Source organism: Bubalus kerabau, chromosome 22 (assembly GCF_029407905.1).
Source record: "Bubalus kerabau isolate K-KA32 ecotype Philippines breed swamp buffalo chromosome 22, PCC_UOA_SB_1v2, whole genome shotgun sequence".
Lineage (NCBI taxonomy): Eukaryota > Metazoa > Chordata > Mammalia > Artiodactyla > Bovidae > Bubalus > Bubalus kerabau.
Genome location: NC_073645.1, coordinates 16,167,148 through 16,187,882, shown reverse-complemented (window position 1 = coordinate 16,187,882; position 20,735 = coordinate 16,167,148). Strand labels below are relative to the sequence as shown.

At 36.8% G+C, this 20,735-nt stretch overlaps 1 protein-coding gene across 2 annotated transcripts in view; it reads right to left on the bottom strand.

Moving 5' to 3' along the window:
• Positions 1-20,735, bottom strand: part of BTAF1 (B-TFIID TATA-box binding protein associated factor 1) — an 87,699-nt gene that overhangs the window by 52,501 nt on the left and 14,463 nt on the right. For both annotated transcript variants that reach the window (XR_008707176.1, XM_055560633.1), the window contains exons 3-7: positions 14,814-14,928; positions 12,981-13,127; positions 4,609-4,772; positions 1,805-1,941; positions 122-251 (exon numbers count right to left, since the gene is read on the bottom strand). Coding sequence is in view for 1 of the 2 variants with exons in the window: in XM_055560633.1 (XP_055416608.1) it covers positions 122-251; positions 1,805-1,941; positions 4,609-4,772; positions 12,981-13,127; positions 14,814-14,928 (693 nt within the window). In the remaining variant the exon portion in view is untranslated. The remainder of the gene's footprint in view (positions 1-121; positions 252-1,804; positions 1,942-4,608; positions 4,773-12,980; positions 13,128-14,813; positions 14,929-20,735) is intronic.

Genomic DNA, 20,735 nt, shown 5'->3' with positions numbered 1-20,735 from the left:
GATTTTTAATAACAAAATTTCTCAATTAACAGATTATTATATTATATACCATCTACTAACACATTAGTATGAAAAAATTATAAATGATTTCAAAGGATGCTTCAGGGTATTTCAGTAGTACCTCTTCAATTAAGGGAGAGCTGTCTGGAATATTATCAATCAGAACTTTGGAATCAACTGCAGACTGATTAATAACAACATTTGATGTCTTTCGTCTCTTTTCTTCTGGTTCCCCATCTGTGCTATCATTGCTTTAAAAAAAAAAAAAAAAAAGGTCACCATTTATTTAAAAGAACTGAATACAGAACACTGTGAACCACAATGAATGTAAGAAAGTAAAGACTGTTTACCCACAGAGCTCTTTCCTACAACAGGATTTGGTAAATAATCCTGGATTATTACCTACTATTTGGCTTAGCCCTCAGCCAAAAAAAATATGATGTAATATAGTGACAGTTCTCACCTTACAAAAGTAGCAGTCTTAACTTGTAGCCCTCAGGCCATCTCTCTGAATTCACTCTCTAATACTCTTACTTCTGTCTACTCATGCCAGCCATACAACCTTTCTGTTTCTTGAATATTACATGATTCAGGTATTTATACTTGTTCCCTTTACCTGGAATGCACTCCCCTTGGAAGATTGTCAATCCTCGTTCAGAGCTCGTAATTATTATGGAAAAAAAAAAAAAAAAATCTGCATATATGGATCTTCCTGGGGAAGTTGTCCTAGTCTCTAGTAACAGTAAATACGCTCTCTGACAATTGAACAAAACAATCCAAACGGTACTCCACAGCTAAAGGCAATGTCATCAAAATGTTTTTGGAAATCAAGCAGACCAAGATTTAAGTTAACCAACATCACTGTTTTAAATAAGCAAAAAAATGGATCATTATTAGAGAAATGTAAATCAAAACTACAATGAGGTATCACCTCACACCAGTCAGAATGGCCATAATCAAAAAAGTCTACAAACAATAAATGTTGGAGATGATATAGAGAAAAGGGAACCTCCTTGCACTGTTGGTGGGAATGTAAGTTGATACACCCACTAAGGAGAACAGTATGGAGAGTCCTTAAAAAATTAGGAATAACTACCCTATGGCCCAGCAATCTCACTACTGGGCAAATACTCTGAGAAAATGACAGTTCAAAAATACACATGTACTCCAATGTTCACTGCAGTACCATTTACAAAAGCCAGGACATGGAAGCAACCTAGATGTCTATTGACAGATGAATATAAAGTTGTTGCATATATATATGCACACATAAAATGGAATATTACTCAGCCATAAAAAGAGACAGATATGAGTCAGTTGTAGTAAGGTGGATGAACCTAGAGCCTATTATACAGAGTGAAATAAGTCAGAGAAAAACAAGTATCATATACTAATGCACATATATGGAATCTAAAAAATCATACTGATAAACTTACCTGCAGAGAAGGAATGGAGATACAGATGTAGAGAACAGATTTATGGACACAGCAGGGGAAGGGGAGGGTGAATACAAACTGAGGAAGTAGCACTGACATATTTACACTACCATACGTAAAACAGCGTATAACATGCGGAGCCTAGCCTGGCACTCTGTGACGACCTAGAGGGGTGGGATGGGGGTGAGGTGGGAGGTAGGCTCAAAAGAGAGGGGACACACACACACAGTTATGACTGATTCACACTGTTGTATGGCAGAAAACAACACAATATTATAAAGCAATTATCCTCCAATTAAAAAAAAATTAATTAAATAAAATGGTATAACTAAAATACATACATAAATGAGCAAAAAAAGGATTACTACCTCTTCTCATTCGTTTCTACTGCATCCCTGGATCTCTGTTTTGCAAATAATTTGGCCATTCTTTTAGCTTTGTTCTTTTGTCTATTGCTCATTCCTGTTCGAAACTCTGAGTCAATCAGTTCAGCGGCCTGGAGAGTCTAAAAGAATAAAAGAATGTGCAGTCTGAACTTCTGAAGTTAAAATATATACCCACAGTTGCAGCCTCAGAAGAGGACTAAAGTCTTTAAGTTTCACTATAAACAAACTGATTACATTCTTCTTTGACCGATTTATGCTATTCTACTGTATAGCTGTACCATAATTTCACTCTCTTCTTCCTTCTTCCTTATTCTTCCAGTTGCCAGGAAAAGCTCATGTGTTTCTTAACTTTATGTCATAGATGTGGCAAAAATGTATGATCCTGACTCCAGTGAGGACTCTGAAGAGGTGAAACTTTTAAAAAAACATAATATAATCTAAAAGTTGTAAGCACGTTAGTCGCTGAAGTCACTCAGTCATGCCCGACTCTTTGTGACCCCATGGACTGTAGCCCACCAGGTTCCTCTATCTGTGAGATTTTCCAGGCAAGGATACTGGAGTGGTTTGCCATCTCCTTCTCCAGGAGATCTTCCTGACCCAGGATTGAACCCAGGTCTCTTGGACTGCAGGCAGATTCTTTACCAACTGAGCTACCAGGGAAGCCATAATGTAAGCATAAAGAATGTCAATATTTAAAAAAATTGTAATCATCTTCTACTGAAAAAATAAAAGTAACTATAGCCATAAGTAACTGGCTTCCCAGATGGCTCAGCAGGCAGGATTCTGCAGCAATGCAGGAGACACAGGAGACCAGGGTTCAATCCCTGGGTTGGGAAGATCCCCTGGAGTAGGAAATGGCAACCCACTCCACTATTCTTGCCTGGAAAATTATATGGACAGAGGAGTCTGGCAGGCTACAGTTCAAGGAGTCACAAAGGGTCGGACACAACTAAGAATGAAGACCTGATAAGTAACTGGTCTTTCCCTCTTAACCACTCATTGCATACCACTTTTGCTCCTTCTTCCATTCATAGGAGACATTATTAAGGCTGTGAATAAAAATGCTTTAATACAAGCCTAAAAATCCTTCTGCCCTTAACTGATTTAAGATTCAATTGAAATGTACATTACCACAACCAGTCAGGGTCACTGGTTCGGGTGCCCTGCTACAGACTTGGTCCAGGGACCACTAGCATATATACCAGGCAATGGAGCAGTGATGAACACTATAATACAACAATAAACCTCAGCAACTCTTCCCAAAGGTCCCTGACATCTAAAGCCAACCAAATTTGGATTCTGCCAAATTTGCTGCTGCCATCTCCTTTCCAATTATTCTGTCTCTAGCCTATTTTCTCTAATACACCTATTAATTTCCCTACACAATATCCAATTACCACACTGTGATCACGTTTGTTTTCATTTATTTTATTCTATTGTTTTTTATTTATATCTTATGCTTCAGTTCATACTCCATCTTTCTGTTCTTTCATGTGTTTGTTATTATATTTTCTGCCTCTTTATACTCTTCCCTCCAGAATCCACTCTTTTTTCTTTGTCTACAAAAGTCCCATCATCATCACACACTCCTCAATGCTAAAAAACTTACTTACAAATCCTAATGATTTAGAGGACAACTAGAATAATGGCAAATAGAACCATTCTCTACTTAAGCAAAAGGAAAGGCCAAGGGAATGAGAAGACATGGGTCTCATGTAAAGCAGGCCAAGAAGAGCACTAAATCCCCTGAAAGGTACTATTTCACATGTATGTACATTCTTCTGAGGAGAGCGAGCCAGAGCTTTTACTGGAGCTTATGAAGATTTTAATGTATAAAAAAAGAAGCACACAGGCATCCACTGGGAATTGGAAAAACAGAAACAGGAAAAATACAGAGCAAAATTATGGTACAGCCATATAAACAGAAAGAAGTTATCAAAAAACAAGGTGATCAGTCTGTATATATGGACGGGTATGGATGCATGCTCAGTCATGTCTGACTCTTTATGACCCCGTGGACTGCAGTCTGCCAGGCTCCTCTGTCCGTGGAATTTTCTAGGTAAGAATTCTAGAGTGGGTTACCATTTCCTGCTCCAGGGGATCTTCCTGATGCAGGGATCAAACCCATGTCTCCTGTGTCTCCTGCACTGGCAGATGGATTCTTTACCACTGTGTTTCACTGTGGAAGCCCACACATACAGGCAGACATGGCTTAAAAAGGACTTGTGCATACACAGAAAGTTTCAGGGAAAAAAGGACAAATAATTTTTAAAGGGTTGCTGTGAGACACAGGGAAATGTGTGCCCATCATTTACCAGAAGGATGCTTACTTCATATCACAGGTCCTTCTGCACTGTTTGCAAGTTTTCATCATGTTTGCTCTTTCTCAAAAGAATCAGCTCTAAGATTTCCAGTATCAGTATATCTAACTATGATAGCCCTTACTATCTCCTACCCTCTGAAATATTTTTTTTTTCTTCATTGAAGAATAAAGGAAAGAGCAACTGGTGCAACTATGATTTCTCAACACCAATGTCTCCTGAAAGGTCTACCACGACTTTTATCTAATAGTCTAGCACCTATGAGGCAGGCAGAGGCTACCTTCTACCTCTTCAGAATCTATCACTAGAAATTCAACTTATAGAGATAGAAAATTATGGTGACACTAAGCAACAATGAGCAGAAATAAGGAGCGCTTTTTTTTTTTTAATTGCAATTGCATAGCAAAATAAAAGCAAATCGCCTGTATTATTACTTGCAGTCAGACAACCAAAGGTTTTACCTACAGGTTGTTTGTTTACAAGGGCTGCTGAAGTTGGGGTATAATCCAAATCTTCATCATTAAAGAGCTCTTCAGTGCTCATTCCAATCGCTTCTCCCATATTAAGGCCAAGTTTTTTCTGTAACAGCTTTCGTTGGCGTGCTATCCTCTCCTTAGGATCCACTTCACCTTTAAACAAAAAAGAAATATATTTTCTTCAAATCAGTTAAGAAGCTTTCTAATACATGAAGATCAAACTCGATTAAATTAAAAACATTTTTTTAACTATTAGAACACCTCTCTTGATAATAAAACAAACCATACTACTCACAATCTCTGAACATGTCATAAACTTTATTATCTAATAGAGTAAATATTTTACTGAGTCTTGGAAAATAGCATTCTAGCTAACAAAAACACTCTAAGAGTAATATCACTCACTGATGTTACCCCACTGCTCTACTGTCAATTATCAAATATATATAAAATAAGATCTATTCCTAGGAAGATAAACCAATCTTATTATTTTATAGCTACCCTTTGTACATTCTCCGAAATATCTAGCCAGGCTTTAAAAAAAAAAAAATCTAGACTCTATTTGACAGAAAAGATCTCAACAAATACATGCTTATTCCAAGTGTGGCCTTTATAGTCCTCTATTTAGTTATCTATTTGATACCCCAAATAAAAGACAAAGGCATAAAAGTAGATTTTGAATGTTCCAAGTAAAATCCCTCAATATTTCAATAGAAAATAGATCAAAAGGTATCATTTTAAAAATAAAAATTTGGGCTTAAAATATTTAAGCTGCAAGATATGGTTCTATCATTAGTTTCCAATAACAGCTGACCAAGTTCTTTTGGACTACCCCTCCAAGGATAACAAACAAATTCTTGCTAAAAAAAAAAAAGTAAACGACTACCTGAAGGCACTGGAAAGAGAACAAAAGTAGGCATATACTTGGAGGAGTTATCAGTGCCTGGAAGAAAGCATGGCATTAAGTGACTTTCCCATTTTTGAACCTTTTTAGCCTGAAGGTAGACCCAGTCTACGATATGTTGGGCAGTCATGTCCTACATTTAAAAGTTGTGCAAAAACCCAGTATGTCTGGCTTGAAGAACTAGAGGAAAGAGTCAGGAACAGCATAACTATTGGAAATTAACTAAAAATAGAGAGAGAAAAAACCCAGAAAGAAGAGAACCGGACAGAAAGCCAAATCTCTGGATGATCTCTGAAATATGCACGGACAGCACAGACTCCAAATAGTTCAAATAAAGCTAAAAATTGAACTGAGATTTGAATTGTTGCCCACCACAAATGAGATTGAGTTTGCAATTTGAGTTTCATCAAATTAAATACCTATTAAAACAAGCAAGCAAAAACAACCAAACTAAACCAAACAAATCAAAACACTGAAGAATATAACAGACTCTAGCCTGCAGTATAACCATTTACAATATGAGAAATACAATCCAAAATAACTGACATACAAAGAATCAAGAAAATGTAACCCAACCCAAAAGAAAGCCAGTTAATAGAGGTCAATTCTTAAATCACCTAGATGTTGGAACTGGAAGACAAAATTTTTAAGCAACTAATATAACAATATTCAATGTAAAGGAAGATACTGTCACAATAATGAGAAGATAGGATACCTCATTATAGAAACAGAAACTATTTTAAAAAACAGAATCATATACTTGAAAAGGGTGACTTATATGTGCAAAATATGCCAGTTTTTTTTTTAAAGTAAGTCTGGAACTAAACAATACTTGAAACTTTTAAATCAACAAATGTGCTTAACAACTTAATTGAGATAACAGGACAAAGTATAAGTGAATTCAAAGGTAAAGTTATACAAAGTCCCTCATCTAAAGAACAGGGAAGGGGAGGAAGATTTGAATAAACAAACGACTTAAATATAAAAATAACAAAATAATTCTACTAACATCAAAAGCAAAACTTAAGAATTTATATTTTGGAAACTACAAAATATTAGTTTAAGAAATTAAAGATCTCAATAAACAGAAGAACATTCTATGTTAATGGATCAGAATACCTAACAGTAAGACAGTAGTACTTCTCAAATTGATATACAGATTCAAAACAACTTCTATCAAAATATCGGCTGGTTTTTCACAGACACTGACAAACTGATCTTAAAATTCATACAGAAATGCAAGAGACCAAGAATATCCAAAATAATCCTGAAAATGAACAACAAAGTTGGAGGGTCATACTTCTTGATTTTAAAAATTACTTCTAGAAAGCGACAGTGATCAAGACAATGAAATACTGACACAGACATCAATCAAATACAGTTGAGAGTTCAGAAATAAGACTACATGTCTGCAGACAAGGGTGCAAAAACAATGCAATGGAGAAAAAAAGAATCTTTTCAACAAATGGTGTTGTCTAACAGGATAGCCACATATAAAAAAATGATATTGGGGACTTCCTTGGTGGTACGGTGTTTAAAAATCCACCTGCCATGAAGGGGATACCAATTCGATCCCTGGCCCAGGAAAATTCCACATGCCACAGGGCAACTAAAGCTCACAAGCCAAAACTACTAAGCCCACGTGATACAACTACTAAAGTCCATGCACTCGGAGCCTGTGCTCTGCAACAAGTGACGCCACCACAGTGACAAGCCTGTGCACCACAGCAGAGCAGCCCCCACTCACATCTAGAGAAAACCTCTGCCCAACAAGGAAGACCCAGTGCAACCAAAGAAATAATTAACAACCAAAAAAAAAACCCTCAAAAAGAAAAAAAAAAAATTGTTAAGACTCTTAACCCCACAACATACAAAAATAAGCTCAAAATAGATCAAATACCTAACAGTAAGAGTTAAACTATAAAACTCTTAGAGAAAACAAAGGGATAAATATGACCTCAGATTTGGCAAAAACTTCTAACGTATGGTATCAAAAAGCTTGAGAAACAAAAGGAAAAAGATAAACAGGATTTCATTAAAATTAAAAACTTTATGCTTCGAAGGTCAGGAAAGTGAAAAGATAATGCACAGAATGGGAGGAAATATCTGTCAATCATTTATTAGATAAGACATTTATATACAGAATATATAAAGAACTCTTATACCTCATTAATAAAAGAACAGATATTCCACTTAAAAATGGGCAAACAACATGAATAGACAACTCTACAAAGAAAGATATATAGAAATGGTCAATAAACACATGAATATATGTTCAACATCATTAGTCATCAGAAAAATGCAAATCAAAAGTACAATGAGGTATTACTTTATAGTCACTGGTATAGATATAGTCAAAATCAGTGAATAATAAGCAAACATTGGCAAGGATGTGGAGAAATTGGAACATTTGTATCCTGTTAGAGGAATGTGAAATGGTGAAGCCAGTTTGGAGAACAGTCTGGCAGTTTCTCAAATAGTAAAACAGTTACCACAAGACCCAGCAAGTCCATTCTTAGGAATCTACATCAGTTCAGTTCAGTCGCTGAGTCAAGTCCGACTCTTTGCAACCCCATAGACTGCAGCACGCCAGGCTTCCCTGTCCATCATCACCTCCCAGAGCTTGCTCAAACTCATGTCCATCAAGTTGGTGATGCCATCCAACCATCTCATCCTGTCATCCCCTTCTCCTCCTGCCTTCAATCTTTCCCAGCAACAGTCTTTTCTAATGAATCAATTCTTCGCATCAGGTGGCCAAAGTATTGGGGCTTCAGGTTCAGCATCAGTCCTTCCAATGAACATTCAGGACTGATTTCCTTTAGGATGGACTGGTTGGATCTTCTTGCAGTCTAAGGGGCTCTCAAGAGTCTTCTCTAACACCACAGTTCAAAAGCATCAATTCTTCTGCATTCAGCTTTCTTTGTAGTCCAACTCTCACATCCATACATGACTACTGGAAAAACCATAGCCTTGACTAGACGGACCTTTGTTGACAAAGTAATGTCTCTGTTTTTTAATATGCTGTCTAGGTTGGTCATAACTTTCCTTCCAAGGAGTAAGCATCTTTTAATTTCATGACTACAGTCACCATCTGCAATGATTTTGGAGCCCAAGAAAATAAAGTCTTTCACTGTTTGCATTGTTTCCCCATCAATTTGTCATGAAGTGATGGGACTGGATGCCATGATCTTATTTTTTTTTGAACACTTAGTTTTAAGCCAGCTTTTTCACTCTCCTCTTTCACTTTCATCAAGAGGCTCTTTAGTTCCTCTTCGCTTTCTGCCATAAAGGTGGTGTCATCTGCATATCTGAGGTTATTGATATTTCTCCCAGCAATCTTAATTTCAGCTTGTGCTTCATCCAGCCCAGCGTTTCACATGATGTACTCTGCATACAAGTTAAATAAGCAGGGTGACGATATATAGAACTGACATACTCCTTTCCCAATTTTACAATCCATTGTTCCATGTCCGGTTCTAACTGTTGTTTCTTGACCTATATACATATTTCTCAGGAGGCAGATAAGGTGGTCTGGTATTCCCATCTCTTTAAGAATTTTCCACAGTTTGTTGTGATCTGCACAGTCAAAGGACCATGATATCTACTAGTGTGGTAAGTATCCCTTAGAAGAAATGGAGTAGCCCTCATAGTCAACAAAAGGTATTTACATAGAAGAAACGAAAACATACATGTACAAAAATCTGTACATGAACATTTATTACAGCATTACATAAAAGCCAAAAAGGCAGGAACAACCCAAATGTCTTCAAACAATGAATGAATACACAAAATGTTATATTCATATAATGGAATGTTATTCAGCCAGAAAATGAAATAATTTTTTACTTATTAGTTTGGCTGCTACCAAAAAATCAAAATAACAACAGCTGATAAAGTTATGTGGAGAAATTGAAAACCTCATAGACTGTTGGTGAGAATGCAAAATGAAATAGGCACTATGGAGAACAATATGGCAGTTCTTAAAAAAAAAAAAAAAGGATCAAAAATAGAATTACCATATGATCCTATAATTTCACTTCTGGGCATAGACCCAAAAGAACTGGAAGCAGGAATTTCAATAGATATTTGCATGTCTGTGTTCACAGCAGCATTATTCACAATAACCAAAAGGTAGAAGCAACCCAAGTGCCTAATGACAAATGAATCGATAAACAAAACATGGTGTAAACATACACCGGAATTATTATTCAGCCTTATTAAAAAGGAAGGAAATTCTGACACATACAATACAGATAAACACAAAAGGAGATTCAGTTCAGTTTAGTCGCGCAGTCGTGTCCAACTCTTTGTGACCCCATGAACCGCAGTAGGCCAGGCCTCCCTGTCCATCACCAACTCCCGGAGTCCGCCCAAACTCATGTCCATTGTGTCAGTGATGCCATCCAACCATCTCATCCTCTGTCATCCCCTTCTACTCCTGCCCTCAATCTTTTCCAGCATCAGGCTTTTCCAGTGAGTCAGCTCTCCACATCAGGTGGCCAAAGTATTGGAGCTTCAGCTTCAACATCATTCCCTCCAAAGAACACCCAGGGCTGATCTCCTTCAGAATGGACTGGTTGGATCATCTCGCAGTCCAAGGGACTCTCAAGAGTCTTTTCCAACACCACAGTTCAAAAGCATCAATTCTTCGGTGCTCGGCTTTCTTTATAGTCCAACTCTCACATCCATACATGACCACTGGAAAAACCATAGCCTTGACTAGATGGACCTTTGTTGGCAAAGTAATGTCTCTGCTTTTGAATATGCTGTCTAGGTTGGTCATAACTTTCCTTCCAAGGAGTAAGCATCTTTTAATTTCAGGGCTGCAATCACCATCTGCAGTGATTTTGGAGCCCAGAAAAATAAAGTCAGACACTCTTTCCCCATCTATTTGCCATGAAGTGATGGGACTGGATGCCATGATCTTAGTTTTCTGAATGTTGAGCTTTAAGCCAACTTTTTCATTTTATTCTTTCACTTTCATCAAGAGGCTCTTTAGTTCCTCTTCACTTTCTGCCATAAGGGTGGTGTCATCTGCACATCTGAGGTTATTGCTATTTCTCCCGGCAATCTTGATTCCAGCATGTGCTTCCTCCAGCCCAGCGTTTCTCATGATGTACTCTGCATATAAGTTAAATAAGCAGGGTGACAATATACAGCCTTGACGTACTCCTTTTCCTATTGGGAACCAGTCTGTTGTTCCATTATGTTAAGTGGAAGGAGATTATGTTAAGTGAAGAAAGTCAGTCACAAAAGGATAAATACCATAGATTTCACTCAGATGAAGTACCCCGAGTAGTCAAATTCAAAGACAGAAAGTAAAACAGTGATTGCCGGCTTGGGGCAGGGGGTTTGAGGGGAGAAAGGGATGGGAATTATTGTTTAATGGGTATAAGGTTTCATTCTGCAAGATGAAAAGAGTTCTGGAGATTGGCTGCACAACAATATGAATGTACTTAATACTACTGAGCTATACACTTAAAAATGATTAAGATGGTAATTTTTATGTTATCTATATTTGATCAAAATTAAAAACAGATATACCCTATAACAGTAATAAATACTATTTAGGAAAAAAAAATCTAAACAGTACTAACATGTGCACTACAATATAGATAAATGTTGGAAAAATTCTGCTAAGTAAAAAGAAGTCAGACACAAAAGACTACATACGATTCCATTTATATGAAATGCCCATAATAGGCAAATCTATAGATAAAGGAAATAAATTAATGGTTCCTTAGGGCTGGGAAGAAAAAGGAGGGGTGTAGGGGAATAGGAGTGTGATAAAGGATATGGAGTTTCTTCCTGAGGTAGTGACAATGTTCTAAAATACACAAAACTGTAAATATATTAAAACTCAGTGAATTGTACACTTTTAAAATGGGTGATTTATGTGGTATGGGAATTATACCTCTCTATAGCTATAGTAAAAAAAAAAAAAAAAAAAAATTAAGGCTGCCCTCCTCAGAGGGAAAAACACTAGGCATCCAACATGAAAACTTCTGGATCATAAATTCAGTACACTCACAAAGAGCTGCAAATCAGTCCTCTCATTTCAGGGAAAGTTTACTGCGGAAAATAATCAACACAACTGCAAAGGAAACAGACTGGCACCTATGCTAATCATGTACGTGTAATTTATAAATATGTAGAGATAAACACAGATGAACAGACATTTCAAGAAAACCTAATTAGAGGGTTTTAATGAGCACTTTTCGTCACGCTATGACTTATCAGCATTAAAAACTGAGTTATAGGGGGAAAAAACTGAATTCTAAAAAAATTGGGGTTCCCAATCCTGCTTACACATCAGTCATCTGTGGGGTTTTTTCATTTAATATACGATTTCCCAGAACTCTCCACAGATGTATTAAATCAGCATCTTTAAGACACGTCCCAAGAACACTTTCTTTTTTAGTGACAAAAGTCACACTGACTTTTTTCCCTAGATAAGGCCCAATAATCTCTCATGATGTTTATGGGAACACTACTAAGACTGGTAAACTAATTAGTAAACTTAGAGATAACTTTTTTCAAATTGTAAAGTTTTTGAAGACTTCTACTTCCCTTATTTAAAAAAAACTATGCTTTTCTGGAACTTAAGCAAATTCTCCTCTTTATTCTCTCCATAAATAACTACACTAGATTTTTCAATAGAAAGCGTATTAGGCAAGAGGAAATGAATATCTGACTTTTTTTTTTTTAAGATGAACAAACTGAAGATCATTTCATTAACCTCGCTAGATAGATAACCTTTGACTAATGATTAATTAGCAACAAAACAAAACAGTGTTCTGTTTTGGTTTAAGTCAAAAAAGCAATTTATTTACTTACAGAAATCCATTAAAAACATCAAGGTTTTTTCCACTCAAGGCATCAATCTTGAATGGCCAAAACATTTATTTTATATCCAGATGGATTCTGTAAGTTTAAAGATAATGGGACAATTATCTAAGACTTATTTTTCATTTTTGCTTTGGTCATTAGCATCAGTAGATCCAATTACTTAAATATTTAAAACATGATAAAAAGAACTGTCATAGTCTCTAAATTTCAAGAATTCTGAAAACATTACCACAATTTGTGCTAATCCTGGATTTTAAAATCTATTCAACTAAAGCTCTCAGGTACCACTTTACAATTTCTATACTGAAATACTAAAATATTAATATGTATGCTGACATACTAATATCTATTAATGATGCATATATATGTGTGTGTGTGTATATATATATAGCACATATTCAGTTAAGGGATGAAAAATATTCCTATTTGTTTTAGACAAAGTGCTCCTGGTCACCTTCCCTATGCCCCACATCTCAAACTGCAAACTTCCGTGAATTTACATTTCATGGCATCTGTTAGGTTTTATATGACAGTAACATAGCACACCAAGTAACAAACTGATTTGAACACACATTTCAGACTTTTTTTTCTACAGGACTATTACATACCTGATTTTTCATCTTGTACTTCAAATTCTGCACCAGCAGATCCCAAAAGTGATGCCCCATGTTGTAACAATCTACATATATCAAATCTGTCAAAATTCAATCGATCTGTAGTAGATGAGTCTTCCATAGCACTTTCTGAAGTAGTTTCTAGATGAGGTTTAAAAACATTCAATTTGATTATACAGCCAAAGTGCAGAATGAAAGAAAATAGCATTACTTTAGGTGAGTGGGTAGTATTTTAAGAAAAGTAAAATGTGGAGGAAGTAGAAAAGCTATTGTGGATTTATTTATGATCAGTTCTTATTTATGAAAAAACTATTTAGCAGATGGCTCCCTTTCTACAAACTATCAGAATGTTAGTGGGTATGTAACTTTCTGACTACACAAGCACAATATTACATGAAGAAATGTATCCCCATGTTGAAATATGTATATTAAAAATCATCTGTTAAACAGTTGAAAGATAAAGGTAATTTATCACAGTGATAAATTGAAAGATAAACATATTCATATAAATTTTCATAAATAACACTAATGAGCATCATTACTCCCTATACCTAGGAATATCTAAGACATAAAGGAACTACTCAATCAATAGGACTCATTTCTCATAATATAAGCAAATTACAATCTCCTGGCAAACTGCTAAAATCAAATATCTATCTGGGGCCTAAACTATTTATAAAATGTTCTGTATTCCTCCCAAAAAGGTTATGCCATTGTAAAATTTTATACATACTATAAATTGTTCACTGACAATAGTTTGTTTAGCTGGTCACTTGCGTATAAGTCTCCACAAACTGAAGTATAATTGCTAAACTGAAAGGGAACTGCTATGAATTTCTTAATGTTTTCTAATGATGACAATATATTTGATACTAATGATACTATATATTTTAATGCTAGTGTAACTAATTTAAAGCTTTTCTGCAGGGTGGAATTCTCTGGCAGTCCAATGGTTAAGACTCCATGTAGTCAATGCAATGGGCTTGGGTTCAATTCCTAGTGGGGGAACTAAGATTTCATTAACAAGGTTGTGCTGAACGGGAAAAAAAAAAAAAAGTTTTTCTGAAAAGAATTTAAGTCCTAGTATCTCTGTATACCAAAATAAGCAGGGGTAATAAGTCGGAAAGAAAATGGCTCTTTTCTAAAACAATTTGTAACTTCTTCTGGTTATGTATTTCTTTCGATGAGAGAAGACAGACTAACACAATCCCTCAAAATAATAGGTGGAGCAAATTAAAAATTTTAGATGAGTTACAACAGGATAAAACTCGTATTACTAAAAGTGACTTGAAAATGAAATACAGTTACACCATATTAAATTCTCATTTAATTAAAATGTGTAACTTTATAAATTTGTAAAAGCATACATTCAAGTGTCATATATAATAGGCAGTCAGAAAAAAAGTAATTTCCACTAAAAGACATCTAAAAGGCATAAAAGGACTAAACACTGACCTTTCCAAATATCCACACATAACTGTGCTTATTAAATTTAGTAAAGTACCCTATTCTCACAGCAACAAGCAAAATTTGACTGTTTTAAAATAAAATATTTATACTTAATTGATTTCATTTTTTAGGGCATAAATTCTTGAGGGAAGTAATAATCTCTGCAAATCAACCATATTGTAGAATTAATAATTTAAAATATGTATGAGCAGAGATTGTCTAGTACAATTTTTAAAACATGGTGAAAAAGCACCTTGTTCAATTTTATTTCCTGACAAGATTGCACCTAAAAGTATGAAAATTCAGCCTTTAAAAGTGGAATTACTAAAACAAAATGCATAGTTTTTACTACACACTACTTTTTCCTCTTAAAAGCACCTTGTTTGGTTCTTGGCACGGGATTCCATTCAGGTACATTTTTCACTATAGCTTCAACAGCTTGTCCTGCTGCAATCCGAGTATCCCAATTTGTACTTCTTAAATATATCAACACCTTAAAAAATTGTAAAACAAAAGTTACACACCAAAAAAATATTGTTTGTTCAAATAGTCAAAAGAGAGGAACATAAATATATTTATTAATTTCTAATTTAGCAGCTCTCAAATTTATACAAAACACTTTGCAATTATTAAAATCATTTATAAGATTTTCTACCAGTCACAAGAAATATCACTACACTTTAAAGAAAGGAAACAGGGAGGGGACGTCCCTTGTGATCCAGTGGTTAAGAATCTGCTTTCCAATGTAGCGGGATGCAGGTTCAATCCCTGGTTGGGGAACTAAGATCCCACATGCCATGGGGCGACTAAACCCTCGAGCTGCAACTACTGAGTCCCTGTACCACAACTAGAGAGAAGCCCGAGCATCACAATGAAAGATCCCAAATGCCACAACTAAGACTGGACACAGCCAAAAATAAAGACAGTTAATTAACTTTTTTTAAAAAAGGAAACAGGAAACTTAATAAATAAAAGAATGCTTAAACGAATTTAAAAAATGTTTTTAGCATACTAAAAAGCAAAGTGCATATTAGTCATTAAGTCCCTTTACTTAATGCCAAGAGTTATAAAACCATTAGAAAAGATAAGTAAGTACAGCAAGAGAGCAAGATATAAGACCAATACGTTGTACAAAAATCCACTGTATTTTTTTATAGTTTCCACAATCTGAAAATGAAATTAAGAAAATATCATTTATAATAGTATCAAAAAGTATAAAATACTTAAGAATAAATTTAACCAAAAAAGTGCAAGACTTGTATACTGAAGACTAAAAAAAAAAAGAATTCAAAATACTATTGAAAGAAATTAAAGAAGACCCAAATAAACAACACCTCATATTCAAGGATTAGAAGACTTAATATTATTAGCATAGTAATACCCTCTAAACTGAATACGGATTCAACACAATTTTTATCAAAATCCCAGCTTTTTTTTTTTGGCAGAAATAGACAAGTTGATCTTAAAATTTATATGTAAATTTAAGGTGCCCAGAATCACCAAAACAATCTTGAAAAAGAATAATAAAGTTGGCAGATTCATAGTTTTTTATTTCAAAGCTTACTACAAAGCAACAATGATCAAGACAGTGCGGTAACAGCAGGACAGATGCACCGATCAATGGAGAAGAATTTAGTTCAAATATAATACTATGTGTCTATGGTCAACCAATTTTCAACAACAGTGTCAAGATAATTCAATGGGGAAAAAAGGATCTTTTCAATAAATGGTGCTACAGCAACAAAATAATGACTTAAAATCCCTACTTCATGGTTTCTCTGGTGGCTCAACGGTAAAGAATCTGCTTGCCAATGTATGAGACACAGGTTTGATCCCTGATCCAGGAAGATCCCACATGCCTCAGAGCAACCAAGCCTGTGTGCCACAACTGTTGAGTCTGTGCTCTAGAGCCAGGGAGCACAAATACTGAGCCCACATGCCACATACTACTGAAGCCTGAGCACCTAGGGTCTGCACTCCACAAGAGAAGCCACCGCAACGGCAAGCCTGTGCACCGCAATAAAGAGTAACCCCCAACCACTGCAACCAGAAAAAAGCCCGTGCAGCAATGAAGAACCCAACACAGCCAAAAATAAATAAAATCATTTAAAAAAAAATAAAATAAAATCCCTACTTCACACCGGACACAAAAACTAACTCAAAATACACCAAGCGCCTAAAAATAAGAACTAAAACTATAAAACTGTTAGAAGAAAACATGGGGATAAACCTCTGTAACCTTGGATAAGGCAAAGGTTTCTTAGAGACGATCTCCAGAGCACACAAGTCACGTGTTTAAAAAAGATAAAGTCAACTTCATTGTAACTAATAACTTTTGTGCTTCAAAGGATACCATTAAGAAAGTGAAGACAACCTCAAGACTAGCAGAATGAATTTGCAAACCCCATATCTGATAAGGGGCTTGTATCTAAAATGTATAAAGAATCTTTGATCTCATCAATAAAAGAACAAATATCACACTTAAAAATGGTCAAAGGATCTGAATAGACAGATCCTCAAAGAAGATATAGTAATGGTCAATAAACAAATGAAAAGACATTCAACATCATTAGTCATATGAAAATGCAAATCAAAACTATAGTATCACTAATCACACTGGTATGAATATAAACAGTCAGTTAATAGTTATGTGCTGGAGACTTCCCTGTTAGTACAGTGGTTAATAATTTGCCTGCCAGGAGACACAAGTTCGATCCCTGGTCCAGGATGACTCCCCATGCCGTGGAGCAACTCAGCTTGTGTGCCACGACTACTGAGCCTGCGTTCTAGGGCCTGAGAGCTGCAACTACTGAAGCCTTCACACTCTGGAGCCTGTGCTCTGCACCAAGAGAAGCCACTACAATGAGAAGCCCGCACACCACAACCAGAAAGTGGTCCCTGCTTGCTGCAATTAGAGAAAGCCCACATGCAGCAACAGAGACCCAGCACAGCCAAAAAGACATAAACAAAATTAAAAAAAAAAAAAAAAAAAAGTACTGACAAAGATATGAAGAAATCAGACCTCTCATACATGCTGTTGGGAATGTAATATGGTGTAACATGCCTTCCAGTTTGGAAGGCAGTCTGGCAGTTCCTCATAAAGTTAAACACAGTTACCATATGACCCAGCAATTCTACTCTCTAGTATACACCCATGTATGAAAACATACATCCATACAAAAGCTTGCACACAAATTTTCATAGCAGCATTATTTAAAACAGGGCAAAAAGTAGAAACAACTAAAATGTCCATCAACTGATAAAGAAATAAATAAAATGTGGTATATCCAAAATTATCCATACCCATACAAAGAACGGTATTTGGCAATAAAAAAAATGAAAAACGAAACATGCAAAAACAAAGAAGGCTTCCCAGGTGGCGCTAGTGGTAATGAACTTGCCTGCTAATGCAGGAGACATAAAGAGACATGGGTTTTGATCCCTGGATTGGGTAGATCCCCTGGAGCAAGGCATGGCAACTCACTCCAGCATTCTTTCCTGGAGAACCCCAGGGACAGTAGCCTAGGAGGCTACAGTCCATTGGTGTGCAAAGAGCTGCACACGACTGAAGTGACTTAGCACACACAATATGAAAGAACCTTGAAAATAACATTTAAGTGAAAAAACAATCACAAAATACCACATATTTAATATAAAATGTTCAAAACAGGCAGATAAACAGAGTAGATTAGTGGTTGCCTAGGACTGAGTATGGAAGGGAGAGTGATAGTGAGTGATTGGTAATAGGCATGAGGTTTCTTTTGAGGGAGACAAAAATGTTTCAGGGCTTCCCCAATGGCTCAGTGGTTAAGAATCTGCCTGTAAAGCAAGAGCCACGGGTTTAGCCACTGGGTAGGGAAGATCCCCTGGAGGAGGGTATGGTAACCCACTCCAGTATTCTTGCCTGGAGAATCCAAGGGAAAGAGCACCCTAGTGGGCTACAGTCCATAGGGTTGCCAAGAGTTGGACACGACTGAAGTGACTTAGCACACAAAAATGTTTTAAAATTAGATCGTGGTGACATTTGCATGTATCTGTGGATATACTAAAAATCACTGAATTGCACACTTTATCTGGATGAATTACAAGGTATATAAAATCTATTCAATAAAGCTATTTTTCACAAAAATAAAACCGAAAGCAACAGGAAAACACTGAGGGCAGAGAGGGGATAGGAGATGAGAAAAGTGCTAAAAACAAACTTTGCCTCTTTCAGAATTATCTGATGGCAGTCATATGGTGGGGTCTGAGTTAAGGAGGACAGAACTCACTTGGAAGGCTGGAAACTTTTTCTCAGTTCAGCAAAGGTTAGTCTTATTCATTGTTTCCAGTCTCAGTTCATTCAGTCCTCCATCTCTTCCCTTGGGATGAGAAGAAATGGGTGCCTCTCTATCCCCACATCTAACACATGAGTACAGTACTGTCAAATGTGCATCTTTCTTCAATCTGAGAACATGGAACCTGTAGGTGTCAAATCACTCTCTCTCCATCTACGTCTTGGTTAGAAAGTTCTGATAGTATATAAGTGAGGAGTGTGCTGGAGAGAGAGTTGCTGTTCGTCCCCATGACAGGAACAATAGAGGGCAGATTTGTGTAGGATGACAAGGGCTTAGAACTCCTACTCATAGGAATCAGTTCAGTTCAGTTCAGTCACTCAGTCGTGTCTGACTCTTTGCAACCCCATGAATCGCAGCACGCCAAGCCTCCCTGTTCATCACCAACTCCCGGAGTTCACTAAGACTCATGTCCATCGAGTCAATGATGCCATCCAGCCATCTCATCCTCTGTCGTCCCCTTCTCCTCCTGCCCCCAGTCCCTCCCAGCATCAGAGTCTTTTCCAATAAGTCAACTCTTCACATGAGGTGGCCAAAGTACCGGAGTTTCAGCTTTAGCATCATTCCCTCCAAAGAAATTCCAGGGCTGATCTCCTTCAGAATTGACTCGTTGGATCTCCTTGCAGTCCAAGGGACTCTCAAGAGTCTTCTCCAACACCATAGTTCAAAAGGATCAATTCTTCGGTGCTCAGCCTTCTTCACAGTCCAACTTTCACATCCATACATGACCACTGGAAAAACCAAAGCCTTGACTAGACGGACTTTCGTTGGCAAAGTAATGTCTCTGCTTTTGAATATGCTATCTAGGTTGGTCATAACTTTCCTTCCAAGGAGTAAGCGTCTTTTAATTTCATGGCTGCAGTCACCATCTGCAGTGATTTTGGAGCCCAAAACAATAAAGTCTGACACTGTTTCCCCATCTATTTCCCATGAAATGATGGGACCGGATGCCATGATTTTTGTTTTCTGAATGTTGAGCTTTAAGCCAACTTTTTCACTCTCCTCTTTCACTTTCATCAAGAGGCTTTTGAGTTCCTCTTCACTTTCTGCCATAAGGGTGGTATCATCTGCATATCTGAGGTTATTGATATTTCTCCCAGCAATCTTGATTCCAGCTTGTGTTTCTTCCAGTCCAGCGTTTCTCATGATGTACTCTGCATAGAAGTTAAATGAGCAGGGTGACAATATGCAGCCTTGACGTACTCCTTTTCGTATTTGGAACCAGTCTGTTGTTCCATGTCCAGTTCTAACTGTTGCTTCCTGACCTGCATACAGATTTCTCAAGAGGCAGATCAGATGGTCTGGTATTCCCATCTCCTGAAGAATTTTCCACAGTTTATTGTGATCCACACAGTCAAAGGCTTTGACATAGTCAATAAAGCAGAAGTAGATGTTTTTCTGGAACTCTCTTGCTTTTTCCATGATCCAGTGGATGTTGGCAATTTGATCTCTGGTTCCTCTGCCTTTTCTAAAACCAGCTTAAACATCAGGAAGTTCATGGTTCATATATTGCTGAAGCCTGGCTTGGAGAATTTTGAGCATTACTTTACTAGCGTGTGAGATGAGTGCAATTGTGCGGTAGTTTGAGCATTCTTTGGCATTGCGTTTCTTTGGGATTGGAATGAAAACTGACCTTTTCCAGTCCCTGATTCATAGGAATCAGGGAGGGACACATCAGAACTAGAGGAGGAGATAAAGACTGGTGGGAATAGAGGTATCTTGGGTCTTCCAATATTTGGGTTATCATATTGCTTCCCATCCCATCTGCTATCCACTGCCCCCATTCCCACTAAACACACATACCAAGCACTCCTGTTTTTATTTTGCATGCCAGAGAATTAAATACATGGAATTTGCTGCTTACTATCCCTGGGTTGGGAAGATCCCCTGGAGTAGGAAATGGTAACCTGCTCCAGTATTCTTGCCTGGAAAATTCCACAGAGGAGCCTAGTGGGCTGCAGTCCAT